At 45.0% G+C, this 23,715-nt stretch overlaps 1 protein-coding gene across 1 annotated transcript; it reads right to left on the reverse strand.

Annotated features, from left to right (window-relative positions):
- Positions 1-845: 845 nt before the first annotated feature.
- Positions 846-6,187, reverse strand: LOC121601979 (CCAAT/enhancer-binding protein-like). Its single transcript, XM_041930769.1, is given in 2 exon segments — positions 846-4,253; positions 4,256-6,187. Coding segments are annotated over 2 exon segments (1,365 nt in total). The 5' UTR covers positions 5,147-6,187; the 3' UTR covers positions 846-3,779.
- Between the last annotated feature and the right edge of the window lie 17,528 nt (positions 6,188-23,715).

Below are 23,715 nucleotides of genomic sequence, written 5' to 3' on the forward strand. Positions count from 1 at the left end.
GGACCGGGCCGGGTTCTAAGAGGTAAGTGAGTGCCAACTATCACAGGAAGGGGACGGCGGATTCTACTTCTAAACGGCGACCGAATTAATGTCCCTCTGCTGCCTGGTGCATCCGAAGAAGAGGAAGAAAAAATACACCAGCAAACTACATCGCCGTGCCAGAATGGCGGTGTGACAGGTCGGATGACGTGTTTTCACTGTGCAAAACACTCAACAAGCAGGGAAAAACAAACCTCCCGAAAATAAAGATAATTTTCACACGACGGCTCCGCACATGGGGAACAATGATTTTCAGACAGAACTTGGCAGCGCACCAACACGCCGAACGGACGATTGTTTCTTTTGAAGGCGTCCGTTCATTCTAGGTGTCGCTAAACGGGCGCAGGCAACGGTATTGTGTTTCCTCAACCTCAGCCAGCCAGCTGAACCAGCCAGTTGGCGCGATCGGCTCTGTGGCGCACTTGCGTCCGATGGGGATCCGATGGGGCTGAGGTGTCGGCTCATTTGTTCAAGCCGGTTAGACGTCCAAATGGGACCGCGAATGGGTTTTGGGTTGAAGGTGATGTGGTTGTTTTTTTTTACGGAGGATTGTTTTCTCATCCTCAAAGTCGGTTAAGAGCACGATATGAAAATCAAGGAAATGCATGCATCGTAGGTTCTATAAGGGTAGCCCTAAACGGTTCTTCAAAATTCAATTATTCTTTCGCTGGTTGATACAGTGTCGCTGTTGACAATGGACAGTGAACTTGAAGCTGAAATTGATGAAAAACACTCAATAAAAGATAAAAATACACAATTTAGTTTAATGATTTTTAAATGAGTTTATTACATTTATTCAGCCCGTGTGTTTATGTAGAGTTGTTTGTCTCGATTAATATTCAGCTAACTACAAAAAAGTTGTTTGCCATCACAAGCTGAGAAGAAAGGTGGTGTGGGTGTTTGTGTTTTATGTGTGTATGTGTGTGTGTGTTACAGGTATGGGATTACACAGATTTCAATGTTCCATGCTATCAACTTAACAGAGACCACTTGCTGCTGCCGAACGGTTGCTGTCACCCATTTTTAACCCTACCATTACGCTAAACTGGGCGTACTAGAACGCATCCACCGCACATTTCGCAAATTGTGATGGAATATCTGTCCAGTTGATACTCAACAAAGAATCGCAAAAGGGAGAGAGAAAAACACAAATTAAATTAACAATCATGCTACAAAACGATCATCATCATGTTGAGAGTGAAGAAATTCTAGCGTCTGTGGGTGCATCGCTCGCTCGCTCACTCTCGTTCTCTTTATACAATATTTGGGGTGCAGGAGATGACTAAGACTAACTCTGTCTGGTAACTTATCGTTTCGGCTCGTAGGACGCACGGTTCACCTACTTAAACACAACTAGTGCACCTCATCAGTTTCATAACTTATCTTCGGTTTCATTGTTTCTAGTTGTCACCCCTTGATTCACCGTTTTGCTCTGTTCCCTTTTTGATACAGGCGCACCAAGAACTCTCATGCGCACAGTGACCGTTGTGGTGCGATTGTGGGGCCTCTTAGGCCATGCCGATTCGCTTCCGCTTTCACTTTCACACCTTCGCGCGTTTTCATTTTTCTAGACATTTAAATATTCACTCCACTTATCGATTGGGTTCAGTACGATCGCTTCAGTATCGGTTATTTTAGCTCTTGCCGGTGGTCTCATTTTCGTCGCTCCCCTTCGTTCGCTCGCTGGGTCGCGCGCGATCGGGATAATTCGATCACCCAATATTCTAATCACGCGTTCGCTTAACACAGAACAATGTCAGACACTTGCCTACTCGACTTCCTAGCTCGACGTTATTACGGGTTTTAAGTTCTTAGGTTTTTGATACGCACATTGGTAACAATAGTTCGATAAGTTGAGGTTGTGTGCTCGTTTGCCTTTATTTTTTTTTTGGGATATGTGTATGTGTGTGGTTCATTATTTACATAACTGGTTCATTGTGTCTAACATTTGTGAGGAAAATTATGGAAGGTGGTGTGGTTGCGTCTTTTGGTTTAGTTCGGGAAAGTACTAGATGCGGAGTTGTTAAAAGAAAAGGTAGAAAGAAACAGTGTGCGAACAAGATAGTAAAAGAAGATTCTTGACAAATGATTGGAGAGAGTATTTTAGAGCAACAAGCTTTTAGTTAGTTATGAAAATGAAAAGATGAGAGGAAAAAAACAGATTTCAGGTAAATTTCAATTGAAGGTAAATTTCAGAAGGAAAAGTAGAAAAAGATCAAGGAAAAACATTAGAAACAGAGTAGTTGAATGAAAGAAGTCCGAACGATAAGATATTAGAATGAAACAATAAATAAGGTAAATTTCAGAAGGAAAAGTAGAAAAAGATCAACGAAAAAACATGAGAAACAGAGTATTTGAATGAAAGAAGTCCGAACAATACGATAATAGAATGAAACAATAAATAAAAGAATGAAAAGTAGAAAAAGAAACAAAAGAATAGTGTAAACGATTGTTGGAAGAGAAAAGGAAAAGATTAATACAGGTGTATGGAAAAAGAAAATCAAATTTTGTTTGAAACATCTGCAAAGATGCAACAACAGAAATAGAAAAAGAGGAATGAAGAGAAATATGAAATAGGAAAAACACTAAAAGAATTACAGGAACATCAGTCTTAAGGGTGGAAACATTAACCTGTAGCTTATAACGTGTTACAAGTACACCACAAACAGTAATTGGAGATGAAGATACAGGAAGAAAAAGAAAGAAAAGGAAGTAGAACAGTGTTTTAGTGTAATTTTGTAAAAAAGTAGTTTGTATTTTAACCGTTTTCTTAACAGACGTATCTGCCCTGACTCTGGATGAACGCAAACGAACGAATAAAGCACACTACACTACATACAGCTTAACCATGAAACTAAAGAACAAATTTACAAAAAAAAGAAAACGAAAGAAAACATTTCCATCAAGTCTTATCTACAACCAGCCGTACCAAAAGGGTGTGTGTGTATGTTTCTTGTGAATCTTTGTGCAAAAAGTAGTACTTAAGTAGGTATTGTGTCGAACGATTCGTTTCATCGGTCGCTGTACGTCACTAGAGAGAGAGAGATAGATATATATAACTGTATGTATGCTACATTCGTCCCTGTTCCCCTGTCCACCCAATTGCTCCGCAATGCAATGCACTCAGCGAATGCATCCTCTTCTATACACAACAAAAAAAAAAAAACGGCAATAATTATAATAACATTAATAACGTCGCAGTAGCAAATAAACACGAATATCTTAAACGCTATGTACAGGTATTTAAGTTCCTTTCGAATTGCTTCACGTTCACTGCTCTAGCTGTCACAAGAGTGTATGTGTGTGTTTGTGCTATTGTTTTTCGGTTAGTAGCTGCCTGCGGTCGAATCGAATTCGGGATTGTCCCCCCCACCGAAATTTCGCTTCCTCATTTTCGCCTTCCTTACATTTGCGCCGTCTTTGTGTGTCTTCGTTTGACTCCATTCCACGTCCCGAGTTGGGGCGAAAGAATATCCTGCGAGCCTAACTTGTCTTTGGTTCGTGTGTGTTTGTGTGTATTATGTGTACAAAACGCAACGTAGAATGGACGATGGGTAGCTAATACAGGGGACATCTCCGACCGTACCATACTGGACTGCTGCTGCTGCTGTGGGCTGTTTGGGAGGAAAAGTGAGATGTAACCCAGGATGCAACGCAGCAGTCCTCGGCTCTGGACCGACCAAAAAAAAAAAGCAGCGGACAACGATTCCCCGAAACGCTTCACCCAAAAGCGCACCAAATCACATGTGGTCGCCCATGTTGGACAGGTTCAGCGCGCTGCGACAGATCTGGTTGATCTCCGGGTTGCTGTGGTTCATCAGGTGCATGTACAGCTGCTTGTACAGCGCGATCTCGTTGTTCTTCTCCTCGATCTTGCGTATCAGCACGTCCTTCTCCTTCAGCAGCGTCTTCACCTTTTCCTCGACCTCGCGCGACCGCACCTTCGCCTTTTCGCGCGACTTCCGCACCGCGATGTTGTTCCGCTCGCGCCGCCTCCGGTACTCGTCCGTGCCCTTGTCCACCACCTTTTGCTGCGTTTTGCGCCCCACGTGCGGCAGCATCTTGCTGTGCTTGGTCAGGTTGGCGAGATGGGCGGCGCCGGACAGATGCGGCAGCGCCTGATGGTGCAGCACGGTCGCGGGCGTTAGGCTGGAGAAGCTGTTACCGTTGCCGTTGGTGACGTAGCTGGGGGTGGTGCCGCCGCCACCGGACGCACCGAGCGCCCGGGGACACCGTTGGGTGTTGCCGCGCCACCACCACCGCCACCGGCCCCCGGCAGCCCCGGGTACCCGTTGATGGTGCCCATAAACTGGGCGCCCCCGGAGGCACCGTTCGCGAGCAGCTGCCGGCGGTACTCGTTCGGGTCGACGGGCTCCTCCTTGATGTTGGCCGAGTCGGCGGACGAGCCGACGGAGCTGTTCTCGTCGCTCGAGGTGCTGCCGTACGCGGCGCCCGTATGCACCGGCTGGGGCATGTAGGCGAGCGAGCGCTGGTAGCTGTTGCCACCGTTCGAGTGCTGCGAGAGCCGGGCCTGCTGGAGCTGGAGCGCCTTGGCGGCGGCCGTCTGCACGAGCGGGTTCGCCATCGTACCGTTGGTGCTGCCGACCGTCACCATCTCGGTGAAGATGCCGAGCGCTTCCGGGTCGCGGAACTGGTCGTCGATCAGGTGCTGCAGGTCGAGCGAGATCTCCTGGGACGTGAGCTCGTCCAGCTCGGACTGGGAGTACTGGATTTGCTGCAGCATCTGCTTGGACAGGAGGTTACCGTTGGAGAGCAGACCGCCGGACGCACCGTTGGTGGCGGCGTGCTGGCCGAGCTGCACCTGCTGCTGGGGCTGAACCTGCTGCTGCTGCTGCTGTTGGACCTGCTGCTGCTGGACCTGCTGCTGGACCTGCTGGTGTTGCTGCTGCTGCTGCTGCTGCTGCTGCTTCATCGCCAGCGTGTTCTGATTAATCGCGGTCGGTGAGTTGTTGTTGTTGTTGGTCGGCGAGGCCCCGTTGGCCGTGCCGTTCGCACCGTTCACGCTATTGTTCGCGGCCATCGTTAGCTTCTTGATATCACTGCGCACTTGGATTTGATTCGTATCGTACATTTGCGGCGATTCCATATTTTTGGCCCACTATTCACTCGCTCGTGCCAAGGGGTGGATACATAAAGAGGTGACGAGGTGTACACAAATTCACTCACCAGCACGTCGCACTTCTGCAGGCACAACACAAAATCATAGAATTATTGCACGATTTTTCTTCCGCTTTGCTGCTTTCCATTCACACAAACGCCACCAAATTGCACATTGGATTATGCTTCGATCTCTCTTTCGCCAGCAATTGCACCTTAACCTTTCTCCAAAACACTGCAGACACGTGTCAGTCCTTCTTATTCTCTTTTTGTATAATATTTCACCTTTCCGATAGAACAACTGTATCAAGTTTGTTCAAACACTCACTGCACACGAAGACAAAACAATCGATTGCAACACTTTGGAACAATTAGGCACTTGTCACTAATCAAAACGATTTCATTTGTTGTAGATCCAGAAGTAGAAATAATCCATGATTCATTCAACTGTTCGCTGCGTTCGGCATCACCGCTGGCTGTTTGGCTGTGACAGGTAACAGCAGGGAAGCATTAACGGTCGTTTCGGGAAAGCGCGGAAAATTCTGCACCAGTGAAGAAAAAAAAAACGCGCGACAAAATCCGCACATACACACCACGAGCGCGGGCTACCTCGGGGGGGGGCTAGCGCTTGTTTTGCCCCGGTCGGCCAGCTTTTTTTTGCGAAAGATGTTGGTGGACGGTACACTTTCTTAAGACTGAAGTCTTGAGAAACTTGTTATATATTAACACACTGCTTCTTTCGCTTGTGCGCGCGCGTGTGTGTGTGTATGTTTGCGCGAGTGCGCTTGCCTGCTCACACACTCACTCACTCTCACTAGCGCTCTCACTTTCGCTGTGCGCGCGCTCTCTCTCTTTCTTCTCTCTTTCTCGCGCTCTTGATGACTTTCCCGCTTAGTAGGCTGTGCGGTCGGTCGGTCGGGCGCAGCAGTGGTGGTAGTAGGTAACACTAACAGTAGGGGCTGGTGGTGGTGGTGACCCCACTCCGTTTTGGGGTGGACAGGGATGCACCAGTGTGTCCCGGTTTCGATCCTACCCCTTCTTCGGGTGATTTACTACACGCTATCTCGGCACCACACGATCGCACCCGATCTCTGGCACGATCTGCTGCTGCTGCTGCGTGGGCTCTTCCGGAATCACGAAAGCGACGGGGCCGGGGTGGGGGGAAGATCTGCACAGTGAGGTTTCGTGATGCCGTGTCCCAAAACTGTGCCCAGCCGTGGGGAGCGAAACGTGTGTGCGCGCGCGCGTGTACGATCGGTTGCGCTGTTTGAACGAGAGTGAGCCAACCGCTGCGGTGTAGCAACACGACTATCAAGCGCCAACCGCTCGGGTCCGCTCGGTTGAGACGCGACGCGAAATTCGCTCACACACGCACCCCAAAAAGCTCTCGCTCTCTCTCTCTCTCTCTCTCTCTTTCTCGTTGGTATCGGGCTTACCCTTTTCTGGGAACGGAGTGGTGCGCTAATCTTGAACCGTGAGCTGCCCGATGCGTGGTGGGAAAGTGAGAAATGGTCCAGCGTCCTCAGCATAGTTGGAGCAAGCGGTGGGCAAAATTGTGTTTGTGAAATATATGGCATCTTTTTTATTGAAGAGTTTAAATTGAAAATTCATTGGGAGAGTAATATAGAGGTTATTTGAGCTACAGATATTATAGACGACTGATTTGAAATATTGTGCTAATTTAACACAGAACATTAAGCAGCGTTCCCAATTAACGATAAAACAAAACGTGGTATTTCTATTATTATTTGAAAGACGTTTTTCATTGATCATACAAACAAAAGGTATAAACAAAGGCAAATTACTAACATAGGGGCTCTTATTTTGACATTTCTTAGGACAAATTTCAAACAACTTCCCATAGTGTGATGGCGAACAAGCGGACGCCTGGTCACTCTCACTCTTGCCGGCCGTTCAGATAACGGTAGCCAACAGCAGTATCCATTTTCTCACACACATACACAAACACAGGTGGTTCCCGTGTTTCACCCTCTCCCCTTTCTAGTACCCACCTTGTGCTTAGAAATTAACATTCGGTTCCAAAAGTCAACCTGTACTACCACGACGTCATCGATTCGGTTTGGTGTGTTCGTCATTTGATGCAGTTTCTCTCTTCGTGTGTCTCCCTGTACTTCTCTCTCTCTCTCTCATGAGCACATTACCACGCCGTGGAAACCCTTTCATAGTGGTATGATATAATCAAGCAATGTGGGGGATTGGGAGGTGGTTTGTAGGGAGGACATAAAGGGGTTTCCCGTTTAGATTCTCGTTGAATGTGTTGTGCTGTTTGTGTGGCCCGTTTGGGCCTACGTTTTGGCGCCAGTTTTCTGACACTGCGCTACACAGGTAGATTTCACTTTCGTTCTGAGCGTTTCCTGTAGGCTTTGTACAAGCTTTTGGTTTTCCTAATACATATCTTATCCATTCGGTTGATTTCGTGCCCTTAATTTGCATTTTATTTAACCTACATAAATCTTTGAAGCAGCAGTTGGACGCAAATCGCCCGGAGCATGTTTACACTTTCTGCCACATTCCCACCCATTCAGTGCAAATAAAGAATGGACAGTGGTCAGCAAAAGATAAGACGCACATTCCATCCCTGCAGGGAAGTATGTACCGCTTCGTTTAGTCATCGTACGGGAGGTGACAGTGTGGAGCAAAACCAATTCTGTTTACCGTAGCATATCTTGCTGCACCTTAATTTGCACGATGATTGCTTATCGCGGGTCGCACGGCGATCGACCATTTGCGATCAGGTTTGCATGTGAGCATTGCTCAGCTTTACCCTCCCCAGTCTCAGGGTCCAGTTGAGCCCAGGGCGCAAGAATGCTTTCGTTTGTTCGATTCCTTTTCGCGGCGTAAAGCGCTTTCGCCCCACGAAGCTTGGGTCAATATTAGCACGCAGGTCGTCCCAGAAACAGGTCGCACCGATCAGTTTCTCCATGGAATTCTCTGCCCCTGTGACTGGCCCACTGTACCGTGTGTACCGTCAATTTCTTATCAGCCTGCACCAATAATCGGTTTTATTTGGTTTTGCTGATCAAAAACCGGAGCGGCGGGGGTACTGCGAGATGTAAACATGGCAGCGGAACGCTCCAGGTAGTTGTGAGTGTGATAGATTGAGAAAACCTGCAGAAACAGGGCACGGAGCAGGTGAGCCTACAGGTAACAATGCACAACAAAACACACACACACGCGTTGTAATCATTCATTGATTAGCGTGGCTGGTAAGCGGTTTTTTTTGTCGGTCACGTCACCGATACGCGAACCGTCATAAAAACAAGTGACTCACGGCCAAAAACAATACGTAATGATTTGCTATCGCGAGGTTTATCGCATGACTCGTACCGGTAAGCATCTCCCCCCTTGTCAGGTACCGGTGCGAATCAGCTCTTATCACCGGAACTAAGTACGTCATTGTCGTGTGCAAAAGGCAAGGTGGTGATGGTGGGAGCAGTTTGCAGCAAGGGGGACTGATTAAACACTTCGACACCAGCAGGTAGATGGTCAGGATTTATCTATCATTTAAGACGCGTTTTTGTTTGTTATCGAGGCCGAGTCTTCACCGTTGTTCCGGTAATAATGTGGCGCATCCGGTCCGGCCTACGGAAGAAGGAGTTTGTAAGCTTGCAGGGATTGCGTTGACGTCACGTGGGAGAAGATTCATGTGAAATTCGTGGTATCTTTGGCACGATTCATTCTTGCTAAATTGTTTTGTTTTGAGTGGCTTTTTTTCCTTCTTGTTTCTTGTCGTGTGTGTGGGAAGTGTCTTATGATAAGGAAGATGCTGCCACGTGCGTTCTTGGCAGATAATGAGTTAAGGTCTTTGCTTTCGTGGGTAGTGTTGAACAGAGAGCTATGTCATGAACGTCTCTCAGTAGATTGAGAGCTCAAATTTTCGAAGAATTGTAGATCAATACAACAAAATCTAAACTTTTCAGAAAAAATGTGGCCCTTAAGAGACCACCATGTATTGTTGGAATCAAAACAATATTCAAATGTGAAGGCTTACAGATCACATAAGCCTCAAAATATATTTGAAGCCGTTGGATTAGGGATTTATTAAGTATTGAACTTTAAAGTCATTCTCAGAGATACAAAACGTTTTAATTATGCTTTAACCAGAGTTTCTTTATAGTATGGATACTATCTGGATGATTTCCAAAGATTGATAATGTAGTAATTTAACGTGTTTTGATTTCAAAGAGCAAATTTTCGACATCAGATGAGGTCTGCTCTGCTGTAATGAAAAATCTGCTCCTAGGGATTTTGATGTCCAGAGGTTGTCTTCAAAGACAATTCAGACTTCTTGAAAGATCCTATTGGCGATCAATAATGAAAGGCAACATCCAATAGTTAAATCACAAGACAGAGATGAAGAAGTCACTTAAAATGCATAGGTTGTCTATTGGAGTCAGATAGTAAAGACAAGCCATCGTCCTATGTAGGATAACATTTTTGTAATGTTCTCATTTAAATGATCTACATGGTCTTACATGCATACTTACAAAAATCGTGTAAAAAAGCTCCCGGGATTTACAAACCGACCCTTGCCTGCTATGTTTTTTCTTTGTATACTTATTGAGACGACCCACCCCGAAACCCGTTATGATCAGTGCTGTGCGAACGAGGCGCGATGCATTAGCACGATCACGGACACAAAAAACTGGTTTGCTACCTCACCCCACGAAAGCCCACCATCACCAGCAGAGCACGCTCGAAGAAAACGAAAGTCGTGAAGAAAGCCGTGGAACGAAAGACGGCCCCAATGGCTCAGCAATGAAAATCACGGGGGCTCCGAAGAGGGTGTGTGTGTGTATGATGAAATGGGGCCATTTCTTTTTCAAGGTTGGACCCACGGCATGATGCGATGCTGGGCACCCGCACCGCTGGGCACACCTGAGCGAGCTCCCAAACCCAGCGCCGTTTCGCTGTTTTCACTTTCGTTTCTTTCGCAGCACAGCTCCGATTTTCTCGCCCCTGTGAGTGTGTGATAATATCTGCAAAACGGGCAAAACTCATCTCACGGTGCTCGATGCGGCATCATTCAATCAGCCACGGCTAAGACGAGGAAACCGATGGGGGTACAAAGCCATCCCCGCCTTCCCTCGTGCAGCATATTTTCACGCCGGATCTGGGTCAATCTTTATGTAATTGTTATAACCTGTTGATTCGCGCCAGCCAGCCAGGCCAGGCCAGCAGATGGGGCAGATGAGCAGCAACAGAGCGCGTGTAGAGTCTGGTGGCGCTTTGGCGGTGCGCGCGAATCGGGTTGGAAGTTTAGAGCGCGAGTGGCCACATTACGTGATTCATGTCCTGTTTATTTTTGATTTCTCTTTCAGCATTCGCTTCCATCGCAGCCGAGAGACAGGTAGATACTGCCCCAACGCGGAGAGCGAGAAAGAGCGCTGTAAGAGTAAATAAACTATCATGGTCAGTGTGTCACAGCGTACGGATGTGCGCAGTGGAATGGCGGAAAACCGGGATATTGATAGTCGCCTTTTTCGCTTCCTCGTAACGTATTCGGAGATATTCGATCCTTTTTCGGGGACGTCGCTCCACGGTGGTGTTGGTTTTGAATGTCAGAGATAGGCTGTGGCGGCTGGGCGGGTCCGTTTTTGTTTGGATGGGAATACCCATAATAAAGGAAAAAACCTGATCGTGTCTTCCAGGTTTTGAAAATGAAACGAACTATATTTACAAATAAACAAATATAAATGATTGTGGTGCCTTTATGATTCAATTTTGGGGTTTTATTTTGTCCCCGTTTTTAGCTGTGCTATCGCTCTATTCTAAAAGAAAAAAACTAGTTCATTGGAACAGTTGTCTATTAACTAGAAATATTTTAAAATAGGATCTAAATATCAAAATATACAACCAAGGGAATAACAGTCAATTACTCTCAAGTGCTGCTACTTAACCAGGAGGAGGGGGCTACCGACCCGGATTGGTTTCCAATCCAATCGGTAACGGCAACAACTCATCATCATCGCCAGGCTGCCGGAGGGTGCAGGACGCAGTTCAATTTAATAATGATTACCCACGAGAGTGGACCACGAGCACCTTGACTATCGGGTAAGTAGTAACGCGTGTCGGCAAAGAAATGGCATTGCTACCTTCCCCAACGTCTCGTCAGTGGGTTTGGAGTACATTAAACAAATTATTTCTGACACCGGATTTAGAGGGTGAGAGTGTCAATTGGTTGGAGCTAGATGGTGGTTTGGAAGGATTCAACCATTATTCAACACTTCTTAGTAGTGTTGTAGGGTGATTGGGGTTGATAGTTTTTTTTCCACGTGCAGGTGGGTTAGATACTAGGAATTGTTAGTGAAATAGAAATCAAGACCCTTTATTGGGCGTTTCTGTTCGATATCCTTACCATTAGCGGGTCACACACAAATGACCTTTTAATGAGCTACATTCGGAAATTTGGATGGGGCGCATTGAACGTGGTTGTCATTTTCTAAGACAGACTGATTTTGTTTGACTGCTGTCTGAGCCTCGAATTGCTCAATTGAATGAAGTTATTAGGGAAAAATCGTTCCGGTAGAGATACACAAAATCACATTTTCAATGTTTTATACTCACAGATATTACCTAAGACTTCAACATATAGAGATCCTACTCCAATAAATCTCTTCAAATCGAAATAAACCATACTCAAATCATCTTAGAATACTTTCCAAACCAGTACGATCGTTTGCTATCAAATTCCTTTACCCTCTCCACTTGTGCCTTTCACTCTTGATTGGCGCTCTCGCGGTACCACGATCATCATCCTCCGTAGCGATCTAACTTTCGTCGATCACGTTTTCGGAATTGTTGTGGCCGCCGAGATGTCATATCGATTGAAAGACGCGAACCCAAACATCACGCCATTGGAACGTATTTTTAACGTGCACTTTGACTGGGGAACAAACAGGAACGAAGGGAGAATGTCGTCAAGGGCTAAATAGGGAGGCCCACACGGAGCGGTGTGAAACACTTGAATTGATTGTATCGCCAAAGGGATACGATCGCGTGATACGACGATGCGACCGGTTGCGTCACAGTCCCAACTTCAAGCGCGTCGATCACGCGGCACAGTTCAAGGAAGGGCAAGCGATGTGGGTTTTGACGATAGTCGTAGAAGAGAAAAGAATTCTCTTTTTTTTGTGAGAGATTCAAAATATTTAAATGTTCATAGCATAATTTGCATGACTGGTTCTGTCAACTTCGAAAGCAAGGGCTGTAAGACTAAAGCAAATCAAGCGAACTGCACCCAGCGCCGATCGCCGATATCGGTGTGCGTCGATAAGCGACCTGTGCCGGCGACCCATTCGCAGGAAATGATTTAAGTTATCAAATAAACCGCTAAGCACCGCGACTGGACACCATCGGACCGTTGGCGCCTTTCACACACTGGAAGAAGAAAGAGTCCAGACACACGCAAGGTAGGGTTGATAACGATGTTTTCCCGCCGATCATCAACTGTGCAAAGCCAAAGCACTTTAAGCTACACTTTACACGTGCACACCTCTGCAACGGACGGTACGGGCAGCTGATGTAATTTCGGCAGCAAACCAAACACTCGAGACCCAGTGATGGGGAGATTTAGAAAGCATGGGAAAACTACTCATTAAATTTGCCGTCGTACGCCGGGCGGGTCAAAGCGATCGGTACAATCGCGAGGAATTAAATCCCCTTCAATCGGTATCGATTTGATGGGAGTATCTTCCTCCTTCTGCTTTTATCGCAAAGTTTGTGCATTTGTTTTCCGCACCGGGTCCAGTGGTACGGTGTGCGGGTTAAAAGTAAAAGTTTTTAGAGAGTGAGCCCAGCAAAAAGAGGAAATTTTACTGTCAAAGGTTGTGTGGAAAGGAATAAACAGTGCCAATCGAACACGCCTTTGCGGAGTTGTACTAAAGGATGTGACCGAGGTCGTAAAAAAAGCTATTCGCATTGAGCATTGCCCAAATGGGGTTCGAGGAAAAGTGTGTGAAATTTGTCTTATTCAGTGTAAACATTAGAAAAGGGAAGTTTGATTTGTATTTTTAACTCCAGTGGTCGTAATTCCTTCGTTTGAATTTGTTTGGAAATTTCTTTTCAGCTGCATAACAGCGACTCGTTACGAAATGGGTAAAAGGGCTTTAAATTAAAAGGTTTATAACGTTTTCAAATGTTCATTGAAGATTCCAATCGAATGACTCAATTTTACAAAATCTACATTTTTTAAAACTTTACATCACACTGCCAAATTTGTATTTTCACCAACTATCCTCTATTGTCTTGCTGTGGTGTCACATTTAATATAATTCTTACGTGAAGCGGAAGTTCAACACAATGCGACATGTCTATTGAATGGTCCAACGCGTACGGATACCACACACTCAAACGCAGACAACCACCATGCGTGCTGTATGTGTTGTTTCCCGTGGCAACGGAACCGATCACTACGCACCAAACATAAGCGCGAAACAAGTGGTCGCCTCCCGGCTAGACACGGACTAGACGCGGCTCGCGCCGAATGCGGGCTACGGCAAATTCAATTTCACTTTTGCGTACGAATATGTGTGTGTGTGTGTGTGAGTGTGGGAGAGAGAGAAAGAGATCGGATGATTTTGTTAATTCGTGTTTTTTTGTTTTGTCTCTGTTTGATATTTTAATTTTAATTCACACGTGCTGTCATTGTTTGATGGTTATGGCTGTACTGCTTCAGTTTCCTTTTTATCTCGCGCAATTGTTTATAGTATTTTTGTTAATTTTTAAACATTTACTAATTTTTTAAATCTCTTACATTCTATTTATTTCAATATTTAATGTCTTTATCGGAATCACGTTAGATTGTGCGTGACACATTTTTTACTGTATTGATCGCATTCGATTTTGCTTCCTTCGTTATTCCATTTATCCATTCTCTAATTCTTCTTCTGCTGCTCCCTTCCTCCATACTCTACCCAGGCCGCGTGTGTTGAAAAGTGAGAGTGATAGCATCAACCATTGGACGCGCGTGCTGGCGCGGGTGCCTCGATTTCGTCGGCCGCCTAATGATGGGGTTCGCGCGGGTTGGCGTTGGCGTCGGCATGATCTGTCAATCGTAGAAAATTCCGCTCCAATTTCGAGCTGATCTTGCGATTGAGCAAATGAGGTGACCGCTGCTCGCGCTGCTCGTTACTGCAGCGTGTTCGAGGTTCTTCCGGCTTCAGGTGTGGGTAATGGTGGCTTGTGCCTATGCTGGCTAGTGGAAAGAGATAAAAAAAAGTCTGATTTTGTGTTAAGCTGTACGCCTGTCTGTTACACGATGATATTGCTTTGCAATATAAGCTCGTTTTTCTGTTGTTTCGTCTGGTACTAAGAATAATCATTACGGAGCAATAATAATATTGTCGTTGCCCATTTTCCCATGCTCTTGACAAGGCTATAAAACCCGAAATGGAATGTTTTTTATTATAGGAGGGAATCCATCATCAGAATACTCTCTCGACGTCCATCTCCTTCTCTCCCCCCCTCCCATCGGATACTTAGTACTTACCTGTCCACAAACACATACGCCACCGGACTATCATCGAGGTCGAAAACCATAACGCTGCGCACCGCGAAAGCAATCGCACTCGAACGGCTTTTTACGATGTGTACACATTAAATCATCATCACATTTCCCGCGACAACTGCCCATCCGGCGGGGGCCGCAACGCCGCGCCGCATGCGTTCTGATGCGAAAGAAAACAGGCTATAAATTTCACATCGTTCCCGGTCCCCGTCCGGGCGTATGCGTTTGGGCGTTCGAAAGCAAATGTTTTGCTTTGCATTGGTGCGCGATGGTGCAGTGCAGAATGCATTTGAGCGCGTGCGGTTGTCGGCGCGGTGCGTGACACATCCTCAGCATGTTCCGTCTCAGTGTGGGTGAGGAAAATTTGCCACCTAGCCGTCAGCCCGGTGGCAATGAATGTCATTTATCGTTCCATGGATGAGAAAAGGTGAAAAAGGAATAATCGCGGAAGAAAGATGAGGACGCTACAAATTGCACTTTCTGATACGTGTAGCGACGTGATTGATCAACAATTTGTTTAATCTTCACTGTCCGCAATAGTCTGCAATGCAGCTCTACATTGTTGGCCTCCTTTAGAATTATTAAAGAGGAAAGATGCAAAACATGTACTTACAGGAAATTTTTTCCCCCCCCCCCCCCAGACAAATATGGTAGCTGTATTGTTGTCGTTTTGTTGCAGCAACTCGTGAAATTTTTATTCCATTACTATTAATGTGAACATGATAGGACTGAGATAATTAAACAAACGATAACCTGTTGTGGCTAACTTTCATTTAACATTTTCATTGTACTAAAATCGCTAGGAAGTAAGGAATACAATAATTAATTTTCTTTTCATTTCAAACAATATTTTGACACTATTTTATGCCTTGTTTTTTACAATCTATATTGAAGAAAATCTCTTAAATTCATGTCATGCACTGTAAGCTACACAGCGCCATCTATATGTCAGCGCCATGATTTGAAGCAGCGCCATCGTCTCGTCAGTCACGACGCCGCGAAGTATGCAATTTGATTCAAATTTCTAACGGTAAAGTCCGCTGCATAGCTCGATGAAGTCTTTATTTTACATTAGATAAAAAGAAGTAAATTAGGCTTTTAGAAATTTTGAATCTCGCCACTACATTCAACTCTTCATTTACGCAATTGAAAAATGAATGTTTGAATAGGAATATAGCAAGATAAAATAAAAAAAAATTCACACATTTTAACACCCATTTACAAATAGTTCAAATTTTATGATGTTTGTAGGTAAAAGCAATTTCGATCGAAAAAATGTATTAATTTAAATACGTTTTATTACAAAGGAAGGAGAAGTGATCCCTTGTTCTCGTTGGCGCTGTTGAAATTTGTGGAAACTTCGTTATCTTTTAAAATAAATTCAATTTTAATCACTCAATCGATCGATAGTTTGCGTTCTGCTTGGTGCATATCAATCGCACACGCACACAGACCTTCCTGGGTGGTCGGGAGGGGGAAAAATCAAAATAATCGAAAAAGAAATTATGAACACACGCCCCGTCGTACCCGTCCATCCCGGACTGCAGCTCATTTGCATATTTGATTACGCGCCGTTACAGGTTGAAACTGGAATGAACTAAAACAAACGTTCGTCAAAAGTGTCTGTCTGGCTTGCCTGTCGGCGGATGTTGCCTGCGCAATCTTGCAACATTATTTAAATTATTTCACGCGATAATTAAACCCCCTTTACATAAAGTTATACTTTTTTCTTTTTCGATGCTTCTCTTTTGATCAAGAAGATGTTGCAGCACATGTGAAACTTTTCGTCTGTTTTTTTATGTTTCACTAAAATAATATTTTCCCTTTCGAATGGGAGGTTCACCATGGTTGTGACTGATAAAAAATGATGCTCCACACAAGTTTGTATCATTGCTCGTTGATCGAAAAGCACCGGCACCGGGAGGGACATCGAGTCAGTAACAGCGAACAGCGTCGTTGCCTTCCGCTGCACAGTCATTATTTTGCTGAGGCCCGAGATTTATTTCAAACCTCGAATCGGGCGACGTTGATGACGAAGGAAGTACATAAATACATGTAGTTGTAGAGCAGCTCACTGCCACCAGACCCGCCCTTAAAAGTAGTTTTGGTGACCGTGGTTGTCGTGGTGGTGGTGGTGGAATGTGTAGTTTTTAGCGTGGTGCGTCGCTCGGTGAAAATCCAAACCCGAAGCAATTTGCATTAATGCGCATACATTTCGCCAAGCACGCTTGAAGGGGTTCCATCCTCTCCATCCCGGTTTTCCCATTGGGACGTGGGCAGGAAAGAGCGAAGCGAAGGCGGGAAACGGGTTTGTCTCCAACTACAGTTCCAGCTCGAATTCACTCTGGCCCCTGCACTCGTCCCCAACAGCACCGCATCATCAGTGAGAAACGAGCGTGAAATTATTCCAATTTTATGGTTGAATAAATAACTTTTCATGAACATGTTTTTCACCGGAAAAAGCTTGCTCACTTCAAGTGTGCGTGTGTGTGTGTTTGCTTTGAAGCGGCAGCGGACCAAAGGCAGCAGTCGGAGCAGCAGCAGCTTGTTTTGCTATTGGTTAACCGAGACGCCATCCCATTTTTTTCTCCCTTCGTTCGCTTTCACCCACTCACAAACAAGCACGCCGAGGAAGATCCCTTTTTCCCATGATGAATCCGTTTTGTCCCCGGTTTGGGTTTGGGTGGGTGACTGCCAACACTACCCCACACTTTCCGAAAACAGGGAGGAAGGGTCTGCATCTTGGGAGCCTCGCAGCTTCGATAAGCTGCTCATTCAAATGTTGCGGTGTTGAAGAAAGCGTTCCAGCACTGTGTGGCTGTTTGTTCGTTTTGGCGGTTTCATGTGCAGCTGCACGGGAGATGTCCTTCCAGCAGTGCAATCGACCGCAGTTTGAGACAGTGAGAGAAAGAGAGAGAGAGAGATTGGGAAGGGGTGAGTTGTCGTACGAGTGTTGTCCCCACAAGGGAACATGACCACATTCCGATGGCCGCTGGGGGTTCGGATGGTGGCGAGGTTTCACGCTAGGCTGCTCACGGATGCCACCAAGTTTTCCGCCCCGTTTACCATTTGTGACGCAATCCGTGCCAAATCCAGTGCCACCCGGCACTGGCGTGAATGTCTCGGCCAAGTGTGCAGGCTGCAGTAATGAATGCGCTGCTGCTGTTGCTGCTCGTCGATGCAATCAGGGTGAATGCGTGGGTGCCACTGGAACGGACGGCAAGCTGATTTCTTATGAACTGGTTGGTGCTTAATGTGCCCCGTTTGTCGAAGGAGTTGTTAGGAGTTGTTTGATTGAACGAGGAGATTTTTTGTTGTTGCACGGAGTGACAAGACGACACATTGTTGGGATGGAATTTAAAGACAGGTTGGGAAATGCATCGATTTGTTGTCAAAACGCTCAAAAAGTGCTAAAAATGAACAAGCTGTTTAAAAGGGGTTCATTTCACTTAGATTGCATAATTTCAGGCGCTTTTCTTTAGCATGTTTCGCAAGGTGCACTGATAGTTTTCTCTCTCGGTAGAAGAGAGTTATTCTCTTAAGCATGTAAAAAAAGCTTCTTAAGATCAATGTCTGTCGAGATGGACAACCATCATCAGGTTTTTCGACATTCTGCTTATGCCTTTCAGAATCTCAGAATATTCAAATATTCAGCAGTAATACAATGTTTTCAGTTAGTAGTAGTACTGGTGCCGTCTGTACGAATGTTACAGGGTTCTTAGAGTTCCCAGTCGTAGCAGATATTCCAATACTCAGCTCTTAGACAGCAGAATTAATGGAATGGTCTGAAAACTCCCTGGCATAAACACCCTTAGGAAATATTCTACAGGGGATTTCCGAAGTCTTTCCTGAGCAATAAGCCCAAACAAAACAAATGGTAAGTAGTGTCCTGGGGAAGTCAGTGTCGGCTTTTTATGTAACAGATGCCTGAGTTATGTGAAGTACAACCTTGTACATGTCCATTTTTCCCATCATTTTTGAAAGACTCGATCGACAGAGATTTGAATTGATTGATGACCTCATTCTTCAAACATTTCCTTATATGAATACAAGAACTGCTTAATATTGACACATGAACTGCACACACATTCATCTCAAAAAATCCACAAAACAGATACAAAATGATTAAGAAGTCATGGATAATTTCCCTTAATTAATTACACATTTAATATCGCTGTTTTTGAAATGCTGCTGCCATCAAAGACAGCCCGATCGAATTTACTCCCCCACAAAATTGGCCCAAAGTAAACACACTCATCAAACAACATACTAACGAAAACCTATAGAACTGCACTGCTTCACGTCACAAATCCACCAAAGATTTGCTTTCGCTTCCTTCATCTTTTGGAAAGTAAAATAAACTCAACATGTTACTTTCGTTCTCGATTGCGATTGCAGAACACTTCCACCTACAAGTAAGCAAAAAGGCCACCAGCGATAAAAAAAAACCCTCAACCGCACACCTTCATCTTCCGGCACGTGGAATTGGTTTTCGTGATAAGTAAATAAAAATTTCGCTTCAATTTTTGGCATAAAAGTGAATTATTTATTTGTTCATCCACCGGCACTGTGCAGTCTAAAAGGGGGGCCCGGAGACGTAGAATGAGGTCCTGCGGCACAGACAGCCAGACCGAGAAGGGTCTCTGCCATCGTGGTGTTTATGTTTTGGCTTCTCCATTTCGCTCCAGTTTCGCGGAACGACAGATACTGCTCAAACACACACTCGACAGATTTGAGGCGACGAAGCGATTTCAGCGTTCCATTTCCACCGACTCAATGCTTGACTCTCGGTTTTCACGATAGGCTATTGACGCGTGAGTTTGGTTGTGTGTGTGTGTGCCTGTACTCCGAAAAAATGTGAAGCGTGAAAACCGCAAAAAAGAGTCAATTCCGGCAACGCCCTACGGAAGGTCGGAATGGTAAATTCTTCCACTCGGAGGGAACCTTGGGTTGGTTGCTTTGGAGTGTCGCCTTCTTGGAGCCGTCGCTCGCACGGTGCCTTCGTCTTGCTGGGTGTGTGCAGCATCAAGTCCATTTAGAATTCTATGGTTATTTCGGTAAATATTTACCATGATGAGTTGAAAATGTGTATCCAAAGGCGAAGGAGCTGAGATTTCCGCAGCTCCACTTCACGGTACGCTTTCAAGCTGGTGCCCGGTCCGTCGTTAGCGTTTGCTGTCGATTTGCCCGGTGTCGACGCTTACAGTTGCATTGGTTAGCATCATGAATGCAGCATCATGTTTTGCGCAGATGGAAGAATATTTTAAAATATATTTTTCTACGATATTCGACACATGGAATCAGCTGCAAAAAAATCTTTTGTAAAGCTAAAAGGCTATTTTAAATTTAAAGTGTCCAATTAATAACCGCCCACCGGCACGCAGCGTGCGTGCCTGTTAATGCTGCATTAATAATACATTGTACAAATAATGCTCACTAAAGGCAAACACTCACACGCATGGCTGATGGACAAACTGATTGACGAAATTAAATATTCAGATATCGTAATCACGCTCATTACATGCGGCAAAAACTGTTTGGTGTGCTCTTTTCATTGGCCATTGAAATTGAATTAATAGTGCCAATTAGCAGGAGATTCGTTAATTGCATAAATGAGGTTGAATGATATGAAATAAATTGTTTAAATCAATACAAAAAGGAGCTTATTTCACTAAAGCAATCATAGCGGACATGCTCTAGATGAAGCTAGCAAGCAAACAAACAAGGCTCCAAAGGTTCTTTGGACGTATCTTTCCGCCCGAAGCACAATCCAATCCGCAATCACTGTCACATTTTCGGTAGTCGAGCGTAGTGAAATAAACAAATATTTCAATCCTTGCGCCTTATCCCGTTCTTTCTCACAATTGCCTCGCTCTTTCTTTCTTCTTAAAAGCTCACCCGCGTTGTACTTTGCTTTGGCTGTGTTTTGTTCCAGCTTCCGTACGAGACGCGTACATCTTTACGATGATACTTTAATATTTCGGCGAAGCTTTCCCAGCTCTCTGTCTCTCTCTCTCTCTCTCTCTCTCTCTCTCTCTCTCTCTCTCTCACACGGTCGCTTGTACGCTCATGCCAAACACTGTCGTATCGACTATTGGCTTCCAGCTGAACGATGATTGTTTGCGAATCGTTTGTCACCGACGATTAGGAATAACGCGGGCCCAAGTGCGCTATCAAATGCGAAATAACCGGCGCACGCGGTGGATGTTGTCGTGGGGAATCCTTCCGTGTCCTTGGGAAGGAAAATGAGCACGCAGTGACTTCTTGAAGGCCTGGTGCGAGCGAGATTGTTTGTCTTTCTTTTTGGTTCGTTTACAGTTGAATGGATGCTGGGACGTAATGGAAGGAAATAGCTTTGGCGGGAAATATCTAGACAATGCGTCTACGCTAGAAATGGATTTGTATTATTGTGAAAGATTTTCCCAATTTTCCCATTTTGCTTCATGTCTAATCGTGAAATAAATCTGAATTCGTTCTTATTCTCTATTTGGAATACTTATCATGAAGCGCCCTCTTTCGTAATCAGTCAGTACTAGTACCCCTGAAGTTATACTTCATGCGTTAAAAAGCATGCAATTCTCTTTGTTTTGGTGATTCTTTTGATTCTTCATACAATTCATACATTCCTCCTTCCAAATTTCCTTAATTTACACTCATTTAATACTTTCACCCAGTTTGAGCAACGAGAAAACACACATTTATCGCCACTCCACCAGCTCCGTGCTTAATAATGTCCAGTTGTTTGTTAATTAAAATGTTCCGTGCTGTTTGTCGACCGTTTAACCATTAAATCGGCCACCATTAAGCGGTGGAAGGTTGCATAATTGGTAAGAATGCGTTCGATCCAGCGTGCAGCGTCCACCGGCGTGGCACGGTGCAGTAATTGCTTTCTGTGTTTTTGCGAATTCAAATTAAGCACGGGCGTTGTCGCGTATGTTGTTTGCATTGATTTCCAGAGTGATCAATCCAAGGGGAAAATAATTTCTCCCCCGCTTTCGTGCGTTGTGCGTTGGCCGGTGTCATCCTTCATTTTTTTTTTAGTGCAATTGCACAATTGTTGTATCGTCGAGCACGAAACGTGTTGGGCAGGTACGAAAACGGGAAAACAAACAATTGTAATGGCAATATTTCATGTTTGACAATTTAAATATGAAACAGCGATTGTGCGAAAATCCAGCCCTTTTTCAACCCATTGTAAACCATTGTAACCAGAGTGTGGTGGATGCGGAATGGTGTATAACAAAAATGCACGCAATGACACACGAATGCACGAGCTTGGGGAAAAGCCGCTTCCCGCAGCTTTCGAATGGGTATTAAACGCGAAATGGATGGTTGTCGATTGAGCCGGCATTCATTTAGCGCAATGGTGCCACACAAGCACTTCCGCATATACCATACCCGACTGTCGTACATTGAGTGGAACTACTTTTAATTATTTTTATGAATATCTTATGGCATGCGGGTATGGAAAATGTGGACGGAAAGAAAAAAGTAGGTCCTTTGAAAGAAAAGTTGATCATGAAAATTAATTGCTCGTTGTGAGCGTATGATTGTGTGGTAAAGCGCACAAAATGATGTGATTGAAAAAGAGTGTTGATAAATATGAAATCATAATTGGTTTGCAACATCAGTCATTGCACACAATATTTAAAAAAAGTTAGAAATTGTCATTACAATAAAAGTAGAAAACGATATTATATAGCAAAGCTAGATTAATGCAAAAATAATAAAATGAAACGATGGCAAGAGTAAATTCAAATAAAGAAAACGATTATTTAAACACTATGCAAGGATAAATACAGTCGGAAAAAATATGAACAATGAAAAAAATGATGTAAAATACATGAATTTTACTACTAACAATGAATGAATTACATTTTATGAATTACTAGCAATATAACATTAAAGACAATAAAAACAAACTCTCTCTATCTCTATCTCCCTCTCTCTCTCTCTCTCTCTCTCTCTCTCTCTCTCTCTCTCTCTTTTTTTCTCTCTCTCTTTTTTTCTCTTTCTCTCTCTCTCTTTCTCTCTCTCTCTCTTTCTCTCTCTCTATCTCACGATAGAGCTCGTAGATGTGACATGGCCCGGTCAAGAATCATTCTCCAAGATACTCGTTCGCTGACTGCAGCCTTCCATCCATGTAGACGCCCGATCTCCGTCAGGTCTCGCTTCACATGGTCCAGCCATCAAGTACGCTGTCCTCTCCACCGCCTTATGCCGAACTGGAGATCGCTGTCGAACACCTTCTTGATGGGGCATGAGTCCGGCATACTCATGACATGCCCCAGCCATCGTATCCTGCCAGCCTTCGTCACCGTTCGGATGCTCGGTTCACCGTACAGCTCAGCAAGCTCGTGGTTCATCCTTCTCCTCCACACCGCCAAAGATGGTCCAGAGGATGCGTCGCTCAAACACGCTCAGAGCATTTGCATCCTCCGCTCGAATGGTCCAGGACTCGTGTCTGTAGAGGACCACCGGGCGAATCAATGTACAGGACTCGAAGTCTTCTGGACCTCAGCAGTCGGTGAAGCCCATAATATGCACGATTCCCCGGCACAATGCGTCTCCGGATTTCGCTGCTGATGTCTTTGTCCCAAGTAACGACCGTCCCGAGATAGCAAAACTCCTTTACCACCTCGAGATTGTCGCCGTCAACTAATACTCTGATTCCCACATGGTCTGAGTCTCCGGCAAGCAGGTCTTTCGTCTTCGTCGCATTAATTATCAATCCAATTCTTGCTGCTTCGCGTTTGAGTCGGGTGAACGCCTCACACACCTTTGCTGTTGTCCTGCCGATGATGTCGATGTCATCCGCGATGCCAAGATTTCGTTCACGGTGTCACGGATTTCGTTGTCTAGCCCTGCGCCTCAAATAACACCTTCCAGGGCGATGTTAAAGATCAGACAGGTCCGTCACCTTGCCTAAGATTTCTGTGAGATTCGAACGATTCCGACGTCAAGTTCGATACTCTCACCTTGCACTGCACCCCATGTATGTTGGCCTCTAACAGTTGGATCAACTTCCC

Source organism: Anopheles merus, unplaced genomic scaffold (genome assembly GCF_017562075.2).
Source record: "Anopheles merus strain MAF unplaced genomic scaffold, AmerM5.1 LNR4000256, whole genome shotgun sequence".
Lineage (NCBI taxonomy): Eukaryota > Metazoa > Arthropoda > Insecta > Diptera > Culicidae > Anopheles > Anopheles merus.